The sequence below is a fragment of the Schistosoma haematobium genome, chromosome 6, assembly GCF_000699445.3.
Source record: "Schistosoma haematobium chromosome 6, whole genome shotgun sequence".
Lineage (NCBI taxonomy): Eukaryota > Metazoa > Platyhelminthes > Trematoda > Strigeidida > Schistosomatidae > Schistosoma > Schistosoma haematobium.
The window spans coordinates 14,937,915-14,959,130 of record NC_067201.1 but is presented as its reverse complement, the minus strand read 5'-3'; the positions used below and the strand labels follow the sequence as shown (position 1 = coordinate 14,959,130).

The 21,216-nt window shown below is 33.0% G+C and overlaps 1 protein-coding gene across 1 annotated transcript in view; it reads right to left on the bottom strand.

The window, feature by feature from the left end:
- The window catches only part of DICER1 (Endoribonuclease Dicer), a 47,666-nt gene that overhangs the window by 5,132 nt on the left and 21,318 nt on the right, over positions 1-21,216 (bottom strand). Inside the window, exons 15-26 of the mRNA XM_051216930.1 lie at positions 20,124-20,211; positions 18,106-18,511; positions 15,324-15,685; positions 12,481-12,957; positions 10,835-11,344; positions 9,412-9,454; positions 8,147-8,306; positions 6,155-6,376; positions 4,755-5,071; positions 3,012-3,169; positions 2,356-2,522; positions 884-1,252 (exon numbers count right to left, since the gene is read on the bottom strand). Of these exons, the coding sequence (XP_051065566.1) occupies positions 884-1,252; positions 2,356-2,522; positions 3,012-3,169; positions 4,755-5,071; positions 6,155-6,376; positions 8,147-8,306; positions 9,412-9,454; positions 10,835-11,344; positions 12,481-12,957; positions 15,324-15,685; positions 18,106-18,511; positions 20,124-20,211 (3,279 nt within the window). The remainder of the gene's footprint in view (positions 1-883; positions 1,253-2,355; positions 2,523-3,011; positions 3,170-4,754; positions 5,072-6,154; positions 6,377-8,146; positions 8,307-9,411; positions 9,455-10,834; positions 11,345-12,480; positions 12,958-15,323; positions 15,686-18,105; positions 18,512-20,123; positions 20,212-21,216) is intronic.

Here is a 21,216-nt window from a genome sequence, read left to right as displayed (position 1 = left end):
TGCTCAATTTCTTCGAAATTATCAAATCAAACCTTGATAATGATGCCAAGAAACTGGATAGTCCTAGCAGACACCACATTTCATACCCAATTCAAATGTCACGAGTTTTGATCCGGAAGAAATATACAATAATGTGATCTAGTAAGAATGAGTTATAAAACTGCCGATGTCAAATGTTTAAAAGATAGTTTTCATAGCGTTAAATGGTTGGAAAACGTCTCCAGGATGCCCTGAACCATGGTTTTATGTTAGTTGAGGCTCGCCAGCCAATATTATAGAAACTAACGCTCGCTGTGTGATTCGGATAGACAGAATTCGATGAAGACTAACGAATTAGACAAACATTGGTTACTACTAAGAAATCAATAGGTTGTACATACTCCAGAAATATAGGAGGTGGATCGCAGCCCGGATAGATTAGTGGTTAAGCCTAATAATGGGAAGCTAGGTGACCTGCATTTGAATCCGATAGGAAGCATCATTCTCTCCAGGATTGCAGATATACCTTGCTAACGAGTACCAACTAACACGATAAACGTAGGTTCACATATCCCTTGTGAACTTACCTTCAACCATCTAACGTTTTAATGTATGCGATTTTGAGTCACTCAGATTAGTGGGTATATTTTAACTTAAGTAATAAAAGAATTGCATCAACACTAAAACACTAGACAAACTTGACATTGGTCACCATTCAATGATCGGATCAACTATAATTATTTACAGTACGCTGTATATTTCTTAGAAATATCTACTCATTCCCAATTACAGATGGTAAAAATAAACTGAATAAAATATACAGATCCATATATATATATATATATATATATATATATATATATATATATATATATATATATTATTCGTATTAATGATAACTTACCTCATTTGTAATAAAATCTAAATCATCTTTAGCTACATCTTTTTGATAACGTACAAATACATCGATTGTATGCAACAGTTGTGGTGATGAAGCACGAAAATATTTATGTAAACCAATTCGTACAGCTAATGCAGCAAATATATTATTATTTACTAAAGCTGATCTTAAATCAGTTAATACACCAGGTGAATGTTGTTTAGAATCTTCATATAGAAATCTTGTTATTACATAGTCTAATACAGCATCACCTAAAAATTCTAAACGTTGATAACAATCTAAATCAGTTGGAAACATTAATTTGGATTGATCAAATAGAGTATTGGATGTTGATAAAACACGTAGTTGATGATAAGATGGATGTGTGAAAGCCTATATAAAAAAGATAGATAGAGAGAGGAAAAAAACAATACAGAAAGTAAATTTAAGATTGTAAAGATTGTCTATTCTCATCAAAATCATGAACTGATCAATTTTAGACAACCATTGAAAACTAGAAAGTACTGGAAGGCCGTTTCGCTTTAGTATGAGACTTTTTTCAGTGAGTATCCACAACCATACTAGGATGAAACGGACGTCCAGTCTTTCCACGTTTTCAATGGTGATCTAACATCAATCGGTTCATGATCTCAATCAAATACTTAATAATATCCACAACTCTATACTGATAATCAAATAATTGTGCAGTTAACTTCTCAATTATTTATAGTGATATTAAATTACAGATGAAATGGTGTTGTTTCGATCCATCCATTCCAAATGCTCTGATACGGTTGAGGATGAGAACAGTCAGCTCTTCCTCTCAAAATGCTCTCATATGGCCATGCGTATACAGTCACTGCCACGGAAGTCCTACTCACTAACTTCTCACGGCTGTGGTGTTGCTTACGAAATTGAGAGAACGAAAACCAGATGTCCGGCACTTTAACCAAGTTGGTGGATACAGAGAATCCACCCAGAGGAGTTGGAAAACCCTGACTCCAAATCAGTGGTGCACATGGGCTCCAGGATCCCGAGGGAACAAATGGCGCATGAACCTATTGGTGGTCACTGACCACCATGGGGCTGCACCTCCGAACGTTGCTCCACTTCTTCGTAGACTAGACCTCTTGGTCAAAGGTTCGCGGAGTGGCCCCCTATGACAACTACCTGCTTCCTTTTGGGTGCCCGGGCAGTATACAAGCCCTCATACGGATCAAATGATGAAGTGTGGCGCATATGTATTCGGTTTCTCCTTGTACCAATATTTATGTGTCTAAATTAATAAATAAATGTAATGACATACAAACAAAATATCCCATATATATGGCTGTGATCAAGTTTTGCTAGGCGGATTGAAATAAATAAACTCAGTACTTTGTTAAGAATGCATTTAGAAAAAAGAAAATTCTCAAACTCAGGAAGAATAACAATTTCATTTTAAAAATAGACAGAAGTAATAGTTTAGTCAACCCCTAGTTATCACTACTACTCACCTGAATCAATAGACTAGGATCCTTAAAAGTATAATTTAATGCAGATTCCAATTCATCAAATCTCCAAACTAAACGTGCCTCATTTAAATTTGCTCTATTTTCATGGGTATTTAGGTAGTTAGATTTTGGTAAAGGCCATGGAGCTCCAGCAATTGGTTGACTATTATCTGTAGAAAAAAATTATTTTGTTTTAGAAAATGAAAGTAAATTTCGTAGAGAAGTGTATTGGGGTGATAAAAAGTACGAAGCTGTGATAATTGGTAAAGCAGTGATTATTAAAGATGATATTAAATGGATATCATGAATGGATCGATATCAGACCGCCACTGAAAATCTGGATGCGCTGGACGACCGTTTCGTCCTGGTATGGGACTCCTCACCAGTGTGCATCTACAATCCTGCACACGTGACTAGAACCCAGGGCCTTCGGTCTGAAACGACTCTACAGTGCTTCCAGGTTCATCAACTTTAATAATAGAATAGATGAAATGTGACTAACCGTAAAATCCAGGATGCACGATTCGCTCAATTTGGAACTTGTCAGCTGGATGTACTTTGGTAGTTAACAAGATACGCATCATAATTTATAAAGTCAATAACAATCCCTACTAGATATAAAACAACCTTTATTTTAAAAAATACACATATCATATTACCTGATTTCTGAAGACAATCGATTCCAAACCATTGCATTAAACGCAGAGCAGAGCGTTCTCCACGAGTTGTTAAATAACAACCGATTAATGCTTCAACACAATCTGCTATTGACTTATCTGGTATAGCTTGTTGTATGGCAATTAAATACTGATTATTTCTATAATACAATAGTAATAATACGTAATTGAATTTATTTGATCATGAAGACATTAGAATATAAGTTATATGTTTGTGTAAGTCGTATTTATCACCTACTGATTATGATTGAAATGCAACTGAAAATCAGGAAGCACTAGAAAAAACGTCTCCAATTAAACTATAATAATAAGCTCACGAGTGTCTTCAAAATATTCTTGAAGTTTGAGCATAGACTAGTTACTGATGAGGTTTAATCATATCAAGAGTCTAATAATTGTCACCAATGATATTGAATAATCTTCGCACTAAGTTTTAAATTGGTTGAAGCTGACATTGTAACACTGGATGCCAACAAGGTGATTTGAGTGCTTGAGTATCCTCTGTGAGACTTGGAGGTCTTGGATTCGACTACTTGTATAGGCATGGACGAGCGCAATGTTGGGGAGTCATATATCTGGATGAAATACCAGTCCAGTACTTCTTGGCTATGCATAGTATTCAAACTAAAATCAGTCTGTGACGAATGCAGCCTGAAAACTGAAGAAACTCCTCAAAAATCCCTTCAACTAAATAAATGCGTATATTTATAAGTATATTCTTGAAATTCGGACAGAATGACAAATAAGTAATCAAAGAGAAGAATACAGATATTACAGTTTTATCCATGAACTAGTTCTAGGCTATTCTCATACATTATCTATTGACAAGAGATAGTTTCTTATCGTAGGTAATGTATATAATCCATATAAAAGTTTTTTCAACTATTTCTACACGATAGATCCGGGTGAAGCGAGGGAGGGATTGTTTGAGTTTAGTTGAACAATGCCATCAAAACAACTAGATATCAGGAGTAACGCATGTATCACCAATAGCGATAATGGATGATGATTGTGAAATACCACACATTGATTAAAATTGGAAATGTTAATCTATGGATGTCAATTCAGTGGTCTAGAGTTAGAGTACTGACAGAGAGGTCTGTGAAACTGCAGATGCGCGCCCCTGATGAATCTCATACTAGGAAGAAACAACTATCTAGCGCTTCTTATTTTTTTTATTTGTTTCCCTAACTAAAGTTCGTCCATAGTGTAAATTAACAATTCAACAAAATCTACAGCTTACCTGGACAAACTAGATTCTTTAATGTACTGAAGTTTCAAACAAGCTAATAAGAGCACATGTGCAAGTGATTGACTGCCATGATCAAATGAAACAAATTAGTACAGTTATAAAAATTCATTGTTTTGTATTCTTTTAAAAATGACACTGACCATAATTGACAGGTTCATTAGTGAAATCTTTCGTCAGCTTAAAATAGCTTAACACATCAATTATAGACATTATTCCATCTAATGGGATATATATATAATATTTACTGTGTGATAAGGAACAATAATGAGAACTTAGTCATCTAAAACAAAATGGATGTAACTGACAAATGAAAAATTCAATTATCGATAAAAATGCTTAATTCATTGAGAGACATAAAATGCTTTTCACTGCCATTAATTATCTTATTTAATCATAGAAATATTTCTTTCACAGACTAATGAAATGATTTCTTATTTATAAAATCGATAAGAAGAATCAAGTGAACAACTCACAAATGTTGTGCATGTAACACTTTTGGATCATTTGGATCCCATTCAGAAATTGGAAAATTTTCAATAGGTTTAATTTTATTTTCATCAATAAAATCAATATTTCGTAGAACTTCATCATCCATTAAAGTATCCGTTGACCAAATTATTAAATTACGATTAGATTCAGATTTTTTAATTATTTCATTATTAAAACGTTTATCTTGACGTACATAATATCCAGGTGGTATCCAATTTTCATGTGGTTCAAATTTACAACCAATCATTCGATTTTGTAAATCTTTAGCTTTACCTAAACGATATAAATTAGAATTACAAACCTAAAGTAATAAATACAGAAAAAGGAAAAGAGTAGAACCTGTAGTTAATTTATGATTTTATTTAAAAAGAAAATTTTTTTTATAAATATATATATATATATATATATATATATATCAGTTAAACTGTAGTTGTTTAGACAATCAATGAAAACCAAGAAGTATTAAATAGGTATTTCGTTCTAGTGTAGGAATCTAAAATAGTGTGAAACCACGACCCTATCATCGATCAGGCTTACATATCTAACCTTCAATCAATTCGTAATATTGTACAACCGTCTTCTAAAGATCAGTTTGTGATTGTAAACCATAAAATTCATAATGACAGAATAAATTGATCAAATATGATTAATGTGAAGTAGAGAAAATTTGTCTTATTTATAAGCCAACAGTCTCAAATGTATTTTTAAAAAAAAACATTTCGTCACTTTATGTCACGGTTAACTGTAGGGAAAAAAGATTCATAGGAAAGTCGTGTTTTTCTATTTACCCCAGAAAAATGAGATATATAGAGATCAAGATAGTTGCACCAGTGCTAGAAAAGTCTTAAATTGTCTAACCTTCTTAATTCTGTTAAAAAATGTAGGTTTTATGATTAGTCAAGGTTTCGGAAACCTTGTACTGGAGGACTTACATACATTATTGTTTTATTGATTACTTTCTCTTTTGATTTGCTATCTTGTTACATGTTCCTCAGGTGATCGATATTACTATAGAAACACAATTGTTGTGTAACATTTAAGACTCCTTAGAATATAGAGCACCCTTGTCAAGAATCGACTTTTTTCTCATATTGGAATGCTTGGTGTATACTACGGTAGGGTGTTGTACTTGCGTATAAAAAGTACATAGTAGTGGAGAATTAAAGAGGGAAACTTGGTTCCAGTTTTAATCATCTAGAAGTAAGTATATAAAAACTAGTTAATTTCATAGTTGGTATGAAGATGTTTGGGTGCATTTTTTTACAGTGGTACTTTAGCAGAAAGGATTATTGTAATTGAGACAAAACAAGTAACAACTCATGTTTGTACATGTGAAAAACAAACATAAATGAAATAATCCCAAAATGAACACAAAAGAACTTACAATTCGACTACGTAAATGACTCAATTTTCCTTCATGTGCTTCCGGATAGGTAAGATAGAGATGTACTGTGACGACAAATTTTAGAAAACTATCACCAATTGTTTCCATACGTTCTAGATTAATGAAATCATTCGAACATGACATTGTTAAAGCCTGTAAAATAGTTGTAGGTCCAGGTTGATAAGCACGTTTACGAATGCTGTTTGAAGGTTTTTCTGGATCCTGTTGTAGAAATAAAATAAAATAAATGGTTTTATGATATGAAGGTCATAAAAGGGAAATGTGGAGCACAATGAAGAGCCTTTTGGCATTATACCTAGGTCCGTAGTTTTATGTTGACTACTTTTAACCAACTAACGTCTTAAAATTATGTACACGATGTTGAGTCACTCAGACTACTGGCCGTGATGTAACTTGATCTGTAGAGTTCAATCCGCCCTGAAGAACTAAACTAACACGAGATTAATCACTACTGACTCCTAACAATACTGTCTTCATTTTGAAGGTAATATTGTAGCGAACGAAGACGCATGCGTGTAAAACCAATTTACTGTTTTATGCAAAATTACATTGTGCTTTTGTAAATCTGAGAATCATACACTAAATACATTAGTTGCACATCTTCCTTCAGTTGTCCTGTACATAATCCATGATTCTTCCAGTTCAGTCGCGATTCCAACTGCTGTTTCCCTTCCTGATCTCTTCAATTCAATCTTCTGCTGGCAGGCATTCCACTTCAGATTGCTGCCACATACTACTTATATCTGTCAACTTATTGGAGGTCTGCTTGAATATCTGGGCTACCAGTTCCTGTCATCTAGATATTTCAACAAGTTATCTGTCTTTTGTTTGTTTCAACAGATCATTATGTCAATTAATTGCACAACCTATTCAGGTTCGTTTGTGAAAAGTTCACGACCTTTCGCTGTACACGTTAGGAAACAGCACAATCAGGGACATTGTGGTTGCTGACAATATACATCGAAAAGAATGTACATTAATCAGATGTCGATTCCTGGACTGCAAATATCTAATTGGTGATCGCTCGATATTTATCGTCAGGATCGACCAAGAAATAAGAGACGGAAATTTGTTGAAATACTTTGCGCTGAGAATTTTATATTGTAACAAGAATATAATATTGGATAAAGCTAATAACAAAAGTAGCATATACCACAATACTAATCATATACATCATCTGAAGGATTATTGAGAACTGTGGGCCATTTAACTAAACTTTAACCATTCAACTAAAGACTCATTAATGATGCTGGTTTGATGAGACGACTACATTGAGAGTTACTTATTCGATTCTTGAACAAAATTTGTAAAAGGTATCACCGTTGTTAACATGTCGAACACTACTGATCATGGACTCGTACTTAAACATCTAGATTATTTAGGAACAATTCAATAATAAACACTAAGTTTACGTTAGTATATGGTTGCTATCACAATGTACAAATAAACAGTGCACAGACATGTTATATTTGATCTAACTCAGTAACTAGAAAATTGTGTTTGAAGAAAACACTTGATAGGACAGAATTTAAAGTAAGTTTTATTCTTCCATATGAATGTATAAAGATGAGTCATTTGTGGTTAGTATAGAACCTGGCAATAATTCGCATTATCCTAAGTTATTACAATTCGTATCGGCCAATTAGGATTGTATAATAATAAAATGAGATGTATAAAGGCGGAAATAATTTCGAATGGATTTGAAATAATAAAAAAACGAGGTCTACATGTCAAAAGAAACACATTGGATAGGAGAAAAGTACAAAATTAAAAGAAAAATATACAATGAATGCAGCAATGTCACTTTATACATCTAAAATTAGACTAGGACTATTGAGTACCGCGTTTCATTTCACTTGAAACAATACGGATATGAAAAGATGAAACGAATGTGTGTACATCGAATAAGTCTAAATGATGAAATAGACATAAAAAAACACTCAAACAACGTTAATTTTGATTTGTACTTACTAATTGTCTCGAAATATCGAATTCACTGAAACCATTATAATAGTCATTATCATCTTCAGGTGGAAAGAAATAAACATTTCCTTCAAAACTGTCTACACTCTCTGTATCCGAATCAGTTTCCAAGTATTCTTTATCCATATTAATGAAATTTTCAACAACCCTGAAACCAAAGAAAATATTTTTTGATGAAAAAATAACTATAATTTTTAAGTGATTTTCGTATTGTTTGTTTTAATCTTCCTATTGACTGCAACTATTCAGTCTCTTATTAGCATATGTGCATCCTGTGCGAATTGCCTGCAGTCACAAACATCATAAGCAGAGATGGATGGTGGCTAGCAGTGGAATCCGTGACACGCGTTTCGTCCTACGTTGGGACTCGACAACCGGATGTACATAATTCCCAGAGTCGACTTTCACTGAGGAACTCGAACTCAATACCGTTCGCCATCGCGTTAACCATTTAGATACTGAGCCCAGATAGGCTCTAGCCTATGCAACCAGGTGAAGTTTAACTCATTCTGTATGGGTTGTTTGAATCTTTCCATTGTGGTTTCGGACTGCGATTGACCAGTCTGTTATTGGCATATAATTTTTAGGATAAAAAAATGTTTATTTACAACGATCAAATCGGTATTAAAAAGATAATTTTCCAATTACACACTGATTAAATTATCTAGGAAAAATAGTGAAACACATCATTGAAAATAATCTCTGAAGTTACTGTTTATAGGGTTACATTTACTGTTGGAGAGATAAACACTCATGGGTTTATTAAGTGACAAGAAAATGAATTGTTTATTAGCCTAAGATAAAAATGTCCCGTTCATAATATTTTAGACTTTCAATAAAGTGTTTTATTTATTAGTCACTCATCAACTAATTACTTTATTTATTTTGATTCGATTTGATTCAGCTTGATATGAGGAACAATCTGTGTGATCACAATTGATTCGAACAGTAAATAACTATAGAAATGAAGTTAACATATATTTAAAAGTTGGATTCTACAACTTAGAAGGCGATGCTTAACTTTATAAACAAAAAAAAAAAGCGGCAAAGAGAAACCATAAAAAATCAAGCATTCAGATTATTAGCACTAGACATTCGGGAAATAGTTGGCGACTCATTTATGCTATTCGTACGTCCAAAAGAGTTTAAAAAACGTAGTGTAGAATGAAGAGCAGGTTAGTTTGGTAGAAGTGCAAACAGATGGATAATGAATAATTGGATATTAATGAAATAAGATAAATTAAATAACTAACCTGAGTTCATCCTCATCCTCACTATTATTTAACGGATTAACATCTAAATAAAATCATAAATAAGATCGTTGAAAAGAAATATTGAATAACAAAATCTTTTTTGAAAAAAAACTAGGACAAATGTCGTTAGCTCATATGAAAATAAAAAGATCATCAGTGTTCTTTAGAACTATTAAGTTTGCAAACAGAACGCTAGTAATGCCGACTTCCTAGGCAACTGGAAAACTTAAACTTCTATAGGTTTTGTTCATCACAAAGTGAACCTCCTTACAAACTAGTACCAGATGAAGTGTAGAACAAGAAAATGGGAGGAAGAAATGAGAGATTACAAATTATTCACATAATCCGTATATACAAACTTCGATCATCTATTTGGATTATTCAGTGTATTCTGCGACCAAAACAGTTTTCTCTCCTGATCGTCAAGTTTTCTGTCTACACCATGATTTTGATGCACTGAAACTCTTCTTTCTGTCCGACAACTGTGACAAGTTCGACACCAGGTTCCACCACATACTACCCACAAATAATCTTGTAAGTAGATTCCACTACAGTAGGACTGTTGAAGACAATGTAGCTCTGTTAGTACGGCTATTTTATCTTAGTTTGAAACTCTTAACGAGTGTACATCTTGGGAATATATATACGGTTTAGCAAATGAATTTTGAGTTACATGGTGAGGCAATATGCTTTTGGAACACTAAGTAAGAAATTAATATTATACTTTTTAAATCAATTTGTTTTTAAGAATGATGAGATTCTTCAGGTGGATATACATGAATCATACTGTTAATGTTCAAACTGACATCCAGACCTAGCACTTGTCGCATCAAATCCCAACGCGTTATTCACTGAGCTACTGAGCTGAGATATCCACTAACTTATAAATCTAATCCTAATTAGGATGAAAAACGTTTGCTGTATTCGATTGTCAGACATAATTGATGCATCCTAAAAATATGTGACAAAATGACCATATATATATATATATATATATATATATATATATATATATATATATATATATATATATATATATATATATATCAAGTTACTCCGCTCTGAATGCACATATTCCAACTAAGACTGATCGAAGATTAGTTATGAATATCAACAACAGGATATATTAAACCCTTTCTAATAACTAAGATATTTCAAGAAAAATCATATCCCCCACACTATAAAATCAACGAGTTAGTGTCTTATTCGTGACTTGATTAATTCCAAAGACTACATTAATTACTATTATTAAGCCAGTTTGATTGATGAACATCAAAGAATGAAAATGAGATTGATTCAGTGTGAAACGACACTCATGTAACAGTAATTAGTTTATGATAATGAGTAGGGAATGCCAGTCAATAATAATAATAATAATAATAATAATAATAATAAAGAATGGACTGAACAAATAATAACTTACCATTTGCATTTAACTCAATAACTTTCGTTTGTTGTAATAGTGATTCTAAATTTCCATTTGATAAACTGAAATGATCGTATGATAATGATGACGATAACGCTGTGGTAGTACTGTTTATCATAGATTTATGCATTGTTGACGGGTGACGATGTTTATTGTTATGAACCATTGATGCTGAAGTAGCATGAAGTTTTAAAATAGTCGGCTTTTCAGATAATAATTCATTATCACCATCATCCTCGTTAACAGCAACGAGATTGTCATTACTGCTATCATGATTTTCTTTGCTTTCAGCATCGATAGAGTTGCGATGATCTTCATCATCGTCATTATCATCATCATCACAAATATCATTATAGTCATTGTCACTTGAAATGCTTACATTATTTTGTTCATTGTTTATTTGATCAGTAGAGGTATTACTATTCGACATAGTATAGTATGATGATTCAGTTTTATTATTTTCATTCAATTCAATTGTAGACATTTTCTTGTTTAATTCACATGTATCTATACAACAACAAAAAAAAGGCATATTTATTGTAACAAAATAGTATGAGATTCCGAATTTACTTCTCTACACGCTCTGAATGCGCGCATTTTTTACCTAAGATATTCTAACTGAAACCCTTTCATACAGGTAAAGTTTGGTCATTATTATTAAATAATGCATACAATGGTTTAATAGTTTTACATATTCAGCTAAATATCATGCAAGTATCGCGATCATACAGAAACCGATATTTTTCCAATATAATTAATTTTTTTTAACCATCAGTACAAAACAAATCTGAACTGTGACAATAACACAGCTTAATTTAAATGAATAGATAAGTTGTGTTTTTTTTATTGAATGAGGAGACTGGTCAATTCTAAGATAATTAGTTATCTAAAGAGAATGGAATAAGCTACAGATGTACCAATGTTAGTCATAATTAACTTAGAGCTCAGAAGAAGTGTTTGTTAACACATTAGAATGATATGAAATTAACAGAATGAGTAGTTAAAAAAATTCAAACAATAATGTACTAGTAATGATAAAGAGAAAAACTGTAGATAAAGAATATAGTATGGAAAAGTTTGTATGAAGGAATACTGGGACTCAAGATCTATAGCACGATCAAGTGTGGATATATTTGCCTATTGTAATCAATTTTAGGTTATGCCGTTCAAAGTTGTCAACCTGTGATCGCGATTATAGTGCGGAATCCGACCAGGTAGTCTGGATTTACTAATATAGTTTAGATAAACAATTAATGAGTTTATGGGCTGACGTTACATCGCAATTTGACCGCCTTTAATTTTCTTCTAACCTACTTTTACACTAGCAAACATTGCTCGTCGGACTAGGATGTAGTTAGATATACATAACTATTTATATAACAACTTTCGTCTAAATTTGATCGAGTAGTTTCACAGCATTTAGGCTCTGAGTTGATGTGAGACATTAAAGAGGAAGAATGTGTTTGTAAAATTTCAGGTTTATTTACTGCAATTTTACAAATACATTGTTTCGCCTCAATACATAACTATTAATTTGAACTTGGTGGTTCTTTAAAATTTATACTGAAAACAATCTTTATTTGATTTTCAGTAGTAACAATAATGATGATAATAACTGAAAGAGTGACCAAAAATATAAATACCTGACTGATCATTTTCAATTGCATTCACCTTATTGATGGTACCGATAACATTGTGGTTTTTAGCTCTTTTTATATTACGACAATTTTGTTTTCGCCGACCACCACGACTTTTGCTACTGCCACTACCCAGAAATTTCGAATTCGCTCTCGTAGATTTTTGCTCATTATTACTGTTATTATAAGTATTAGATCTACTGGTCGATTCATTATTTACGACAACATGATCTGGTGTAATAGGCAGGTGAATATTTAATGAATCAAATAAACAGGAAGTATTGTCAGGATCATTATCATCACCATTCTTGTTGTAATGTGAAGACAAATCGATAAAGTCATCTTTCAAGATTTTATCACATTCTGGTAAATATGCACAGCCTAAATTCGTTTCACAAGCAATACGATGACGTAATTCTTCAGCTAATAATAGGTGTTCTAAACGATATAAAATACTTGGGATACATACAGCTTTGCGCCATACTAAAGATGGTAGAATGGGAAAAAGGGAAAGAACAGAGAATCAACATATTTAATTGGCACTTGATAAATGTAATCACAACATACATCATATGATTCAAAAAATTCAATGTGATTTTCGTAGCTAGGAGAATACCATTTCCAGAAGATAAGTTGAGTTGCTTAAACTGCACAACTTTACTTCAACAAATTGACTAATCTTCAGCATTACAAATATGGATGATGCTAATGATTTGCACACAAAATTTTACATATTAATTTGTAAACAGATAGAGAAATACTTCCAATATTGACACTTTATTAGATATAAAATAATTATATCACTAATTCCCAGAGGATAATTAAGATTTTAACAGTGAAGATTAATATACTAATGAAGTAATAATCTAGTCTGTCTAAGAAATTTGAAGTGATATATGTACTTGATGTTTTAACATGTATTCCCGATAAGGGTAACTACTACCTAATTACTCATTTTTGTCACACTATTCATAACTACATTATCAGCATTTCGGGTTTATTTCTGATGGACTGTAGTTTAATGTTTTATATTTCTCCCTAAATACTGGATACTTAAGCTCATGAGGTTATTTTTTTAGTAAAAATGAAACAACAAGGTAGTTGAATATTTTGATGTTTAAAGACTTTCAGTCATGTAATGAAAATGAAGATAGGACATGCAGATTGTTCATCGGCGGCCTGCTTGAATATCTGGGCTACCTGTTTCTGCCATCCAATTATTTCAACAAGTTATCTGTTTTTCATTTTGTTTTAACTTCTCATCATGTCCATTAATCGCATAACTTCTACAGGCGCGTTTATGAAAACCTTACGACCTTTCGCTGCACAAGTTACAAAAAAGTACTATAAAAGAAATCGTGGTAGTTGGCAATATGCGTTAAAGAGAATGAATATTAATCGTATGTCGATTCCCGAGCTGCTAAATTCTAACTGCCGATCAGCAATCAACAAAGTGGACTATCGTCAATTCCTACTAGGTCAAAATATGTATCGTAATTGTGGTGTCATCACAGTTCAAGAATTTTGGTTAAATGATTTACAGGACGACTGCCTAGTATCACTACGTGATTTCAAAATTTATCGTCAGGATCGATCAAACAATAAAAAGAGGTGTGGCGGCGGTTTAGCTACGTTTTTAAACGTGAACTGGTGTCGATCTTTGTTTGCATGTTTCAAGTTTTCAAATGACTTTATCGACTGTCTAACTCTAAGATGTCGTCCAAAACATCTGAATAAATACAAATATGTTTATGTTACCGATATCTATGTGACTCCAGACTGCACATCATCTGCGCTATCTGTTTTCGCTGATGAATTCACCGAGTTTGCTGTTACTGCCTTCAGTGATTCACTTTCAGTTGTATGTGGTGATTTCAATTCATGTGACTGTAGCTTCCTTACGTCACTAGGTCACCAAAATGTAGTAGATTTTCCTACTCGTTTGGATGCTCATTTAGACTTCGTTTTCATTAATGATGTGGGTATGTATGTGACTCTTAAACGTGCTCCATTGTCTAGCTTAGATCACTGTATAATTCGTGTTCTACCTAAAGTATATGGAAAGTATGGGAAGAGTACACTCTTGGTCTTCCCACGTTTTATTGTTATCGAAGAAGGTTTTCCGTCTGACTTACTACATAAAGAGAGTGCATGCTCTTGGCATTACTCGTCATTTACTCTTACAATTTGTCAATTCTTGCATATTACCTGTTATTCTTTACTGTTCTCCATTATTCTTTCCCGGACTTTTGAGAAAAAACTGCTGTATTGTGGAGAGTGCTGAAGGCAGTTAGCAAAGTGTATGGTGAATCTTTCGAGGTCATAATTAATATGTTTGTGGATAGACATCTAAAGTCATGCAAACTCCTGGCAAGTGTTATTTTACCATCCCCTTCACTCTTATCTTTCTCCTTTTATATCTTCTGGTAGAACGAGACGTAATTACATTAAAATCCATGCACGCAAGCAAAAGTATAGAAGTTCTATAATACCTTACCTAGCAAATATACTTTGTGACGAACAGGTTGTTAAAGTTAACCTAGTCTATAACCTGCATTCTTAACATGTCTCTCATTTGAAGAGTTGTACAGTTTTTCAGATATTTTTTAACCTCTTTTTTTGCCTTTGTTTCTGTTTTTTGTGTGTAAGAAACTTGTTGAAAAACCCTGTGCTGAGAATTCTATATTGTACCAAAATATAATATTGAATAAGGCCATTATTAATAATAATAATAACGTGGACGTAGTTTGAAATCGATAGAATTACTATCAATTTGCGATATTCGTCGGATAGATTGTGGTGAACAGTCATTTAAAAACAAACAAAAAAATGATCATAAAAGAACAAACCTGAGGCGGGAAATGAATGTCGAAAACATAATTCAGGAACTAATAATTGTTTATTTGCAAGATCTTCACCCTGATGATCATCATGATTTTGTTGTTGACAATAGTGTTGTTTGTGTGTATAAATATTATTAGAAGATTTGGAATTATTAGTATCACCATTATTATTACTGGCATTAGTATTATTATGTCCATATATATTCATATAACGTGGTATTAATAAATTCAATCGCAATACTGTCAAATCAACATCCAACAATGGTTGATTATTTGTTGTAATTAAAGCATTATATTTGTTAATATAGTATGCAGCGAAATTACGAAACTTATCCGATGGAAATGGTGATAGCGGACTCATATCATTTCTAGGTATCAAATTAATAATTGGAAAAAACCGGGGCGAGTAATAAATAGGGAGTAATGAAAAGTAATGAGAAATAAGAGATAACAGAAAAGAAAGTATATATAACGATAAATCAATTATTTCTTCTCAAAAATTGAAGTAGTTAGAGGAATAATGGTCAACAACAAATTAAGTTAATTTTAAATCGGATAGAATGAGTCCATTTATTAACTAGTGAACTAGATACATATAATAAATGAAATAAAAAGGTTGCGGTGAAGATAAACGCTTTGCAAGCGTCGTCATTGTTAATACCATGATTGATGGCACAACTAGGTGAGTAGTATTAAGGTTATACTGAATAAGTAAATTAACTCATTTATCAAGTACTTCATGGTAGGGTGTGAGCAACACTCCGAGCACAAGGCCTAATTATACTACTCAGTTCCTAAACCGAAGTAGGTGCAGGTGGATTCAGAACTGGAACTTGGTGGCTGAAGATCGAATGCCTCACCTACTAAACTACCTTTCCACAGTACTGAATTTAGAACTAATGAGTATAATGATTTGTTAGGTGGTTTGAAGGTAGTCGATGACATGGCCCTCCTATCCCATACACACGAACAAATGCAGATGAAGACAACTTGTGTAGCAACAGTCTCTGCATCAGTAGGCCTCAGTATACACGAAGGGGAAAGCAAGGTCCTCAAATACAACACAGAGAACACGGGCCCAATCACACTCCATGGAGAGACTCTGGAAGATGTGGAATCTTTCACGTACCTGGGAAGCACCATTGATAAACACGGAGGATCCGATGCAGGCGTAAAGGAAAGGATTAGCAAAGCAAGGGCCTTATTCCTACAGTTGAAGAACATATGGAACTCGAAACAACTATCAACCAATATCAAAGTCAGAATCTTCAATACGAACGTCAAGACAGTCCTACTGTACGGAGCTGGAACTTGGAGAACTACTAAAACCATCATCAAGAACGTATAAGTCTGAGCAAGATACTCAATATCCATTGGCCGGATACCATCAGCAATAGTCTAATGTGGGAGAGGACAGACCAACTTCCATCTGAAGAGGGAATTAGGAAACGGCGTTGGAAGTAGATAGGACACACATTGAGGAAATCACTGAACTGCATTGCAAGGCAAGCCCTAACTCGAAATCCTGAAGGGAAGTGGAAAAGAAGAAGGTCAACGAATACATTGCGTCGAGAATTCGAAGCAGATATGAAAAGGATGAATAGCAACTGGAAATAACTGGAAGATTGCCCAGGACAATATTGGATGGAAAATGCTGGTGGGCGGCCTATGCTCCTCCATGTGGGGTAACAAGCGTACGTAGGTAAGTATTCACAACTAATTAGTGGACAGTTGTGCAAATTATTACAGTGAATGTACATGAATCTTTATCCTCAAATTTGGGTCAGATACTTTGTATAATAATTCGTGACAGTAGCGGGTCGAATAAAAGAAGTTAGATAAAACACGAAGTGTATGTAAAACGATTCATAATAAACATATCAGAAGTAGCTCCATGAAAGTCGAGAATGAATAGTTATGATTGAAGCTTGTAAACTAACAAGTTTTTTCATGGATTGAAAATCAGAGTACACGGTTATTGAACTGAACAAACATAAGGTAGACAAAGATAAGCTAGAACCGAATATATGTTTATGTTAAAGCAGTTTGTATTAGTAGTCAAGAAAAATTAACAAAAGGAAAACTCAAATAATTATATCAATATCAATATAAAATAGCGAAATAAAACAAGGCATAGCCATAGTTTGACCTTGAGTGTTGTTTTGAGCATGTGTGATTACTATTCCATAGTTGCTATGACCGTGGAAGGATACTGCTTCTTGAGGCATTTGAGGAGTGAACTAAATTTCTGGTGTTCTTGGAGATCAGTGAGAACGACTGCAGAGTCTAAAGAACAGTTGCTTGAGGTTGGTCACATATGGTCTTTTAGCGCTTGGTTCTTGATGTGCTAGTGTCGTACTTCAACAACCTTACTGCCAGTGACGAAAATTCACAGTGTACTTTAAGGTCGACCTTTTCTAACCCCTTCCTTCCATTGTGAGAAGGCAACATTGTTGCAGATGCCCAATATTAGAAAAAAACAATACTGTAGTCACGCCTATGTAACGTCAACAGTACAACTTCACTCTTGAGCCTTGAGTTTGCTGACTTAGTTTTACTGTTTTCCAATCTATCTGCCTATCCTGGCAGGATCAAGAGGAGTGAATGTTTCAACCAACATAACTCAGTTGAGCTGTCACGATTTTTAAGCCCAAACACGTCACGGCACTAACTACAGTCTGACAAGATAGTGTAGGGTACGAAATAATTGCTACATACATTACGTTAACCACCATTTAAGTTAGAATTCATAAATGATAATTAGCACAAAAATATGCAATGTATATACCTTATTATTGAAACATAATAGTATTGTGGTTGATCTAAATTTCGATAACCAGGTGTAACCACAGCGTTGATGAATTCTTCCATACGAAATTCAAATATACCCGGTTTATTATTAACTGGATTTGACTCAACAATACCTGACTTTTGTAAACGATTCACTAGGATTGATGCAACACTGTCACCACCAAGTGTTCGATTATGATGATGATGGGTGTTGCTAGTGTTAAATGTTTTACCTGATCCATTACTAGTAACAACACCAGCTTGTAATTTAATTTGATCAATGTGTTCTTTCCATTCTTCTTCAGATATTTCATTCATTCTACGTGGTAATAGATGACATGTAGATTTATCGCAAGATGATGTAAGCACTAAATTAATGAAATCCCAATCAATTGAACATGTATCTAGTGTATGATAATGAAAAAAAATTGATAAAAAATGGATGAAGAAAATCACTAGTGTTAAATAATAAACACCTACATGATATAATCGATGGTCATTTTGTATCTATGCTCACTACGAGATAATTATCCAGAAATGATTCTCTAACAAATATTGAATAGTTATTCAATTAATTAGTTAGAACAGAACTACATCATATGAGTAGAGTTCGTACTGGAGACAGAATACATGTTATGGGTTTTTTTCGCCAACTACATCAACGTAGTTTAGAAGCAATCAGAACAGAAAAACAGAGCCAGCCAAGTATCTAGCACTATATTGAACTCAAGGAACTGATGTGATGATTTATATAACATATCCACCATAGATGTTAAATTTCGACAGAAACTTAACAATAACATCTGTGGTACATATCACAGTAACAGATCTATAGTTAATCAAATATAATTTACAAACGGTGAAAGATGTTGCAAGAAATAATGAATCAAATGAAAGCTCATTTAGAAAAAAGATACAATCAAGTAACTGCTTGATGAATAAACATAAGTATATATATTAATGTACCCAAAAACGTTTCAAAATTTTCGCATTTCGATTTGTCTTTTTTATTTCAAACAAAAAGGTAAGCTAGATAAAAATGTCGAGAATCAACAGAGCACCGCACAGAAGTCACTGTATCATTCAATTATAGCTTGATATTTTACAATATGGTATCAGTGGTGGATAACTGATATCACTTTTTAGGTGTGATGTGTCAGATGAAATTAAGTCGTGATTGATCAACGAGCAAAGACGAATATATAAACGACTATCTATCTAATGTGTTAAACTGATTTCTATTTTTCCTTTACTTTGAGTTCATTTGTTGACTGCTTTAAATTGTGTGATAGCATACTGTGGTTCCAGGTTATACCTAGGCCTGAGTGTTGATCGGATAATTAAATTTAGTAAACCAAGTGACCAAGTATTGGGATTCATTGAATCTGTTCATATGATTAGCAGTCTAGTGAACTGATGCTTAATCTTCTGGATTTGATTATCTAGTGATCAATTCAGAATCTAATATCCAGTCCGTTATAGCCTGCTTTTAGTGTGAACATTCGACAGATTATCACAGCTATTAATGTTCCACGTTGCTAAGTAAAAAGGGTTTGTTACAAAAATTATATATATATAGTCTAAATTTAAGTAATAGATAAAAGTAACTTAGTTGACTTTTAACCAACTTAAAAGTAGTCGACAGAAAATGAAAAGAAAACTGTCAAAAGAATGTTACCACATATTTTTCGTTGTTTTCGGATAGTGAATAGCGGAATGGGACTCATCAGTTGAACGTACGTTTATTTTAGTGTTAAAGTTCACATTGAATCAACTTTAGTATTTATCAAATCAAATGCTTCCGTTTAAGATGGATAGATACTACCAAAACGAAACGCCTTTTAATACACCGTTTCGGTACAATTATAACGTGAAAAGAATTTTAGATTTTAATTGATGAAAAATTCCCATTCCCATTCCCATTATATTCATACAATTGAATTTTAGATTTACTGATGTTTTTTGGTGTTTATTGGTGTGACTATTTCAGTAATAATAATAATAATAATAACCTACCTCGCCTAGTGGGTACCACAAGGACTTGTAAATAGGCTTTATGAAAATTAAACTCCAGAACGGAATCTTTTTCAAAACGTAGAACTTCCTAGAACGAAATTAATATAAATGATGTGTCGCCATTATTGTTTTATATACAATAGAATGACAATATTATGATGAAAATATGATGGAAGGAAAATTTAATAATACTTATATTTATGATAATAGTCAACTAAGAATACAATCTCGATAGGATTGGTTATAGTAATTATTGCTTCAGTTAATTAAACACAACGTAGAACTTCATGCACATATGTTCAAAGTTCAAGCTACCACAACACATCGACTTAATGAAATGCCGGAGTAGTAGAAGTAGCAATAGTATCATTGATAATCAACAAAATCAGACATAGACAATACGATTCGAGACAAATGAATAAATTTATAGAGTATGAGATAATTTTAGAACTCGATGTCTTAGATAAGATAAATAGTGAATACATTTGAGTCATAGGAACCGATTATGAGCCGTGTTACACAACATTTTCAATCATCGAATACGATAATCGTGTGGACCCCACGCAGGTAATCTATACCTACTAACAGTCAATGACTTGCTGAAACGGTGATGCCTTGGTTTAAAATTCTCGTTTTCTCTAAATTGTTTATGTGAAGAACTAAAACAAATATACTGACAGGATTATGTATGACTTCAACTATTAGGGATCTTTTTTTAAATTCCACCGGTCATTAGTTGGAAATATGGGTTTGAAGTGTACCAACAAATGGTAGTTGAATGTAACTATTTTTCCGTTCCACAAAACTAACTCATTCATATGTCAATGATAATTGCTTTATTCAATACCGCAAATCTTGTTAAAGTAGAGAAATTTCAGCATTGAATTGTGCAATAATGCAACACATTTTTTTCAGACTGCATCAAAATTCTAAGTATTCAAAAATACTTTTATAACTGGTCAGTAGTACCTAGTAACCATCAGCAATTGCAGACGTTTTTACAATATCAATAGTTAAATCTGTTTATCTCATCCATCATTTAGAAAATTGGTGAATTGCAATGTCTTAGTCTCTCATTTCTTCAAATGACAGA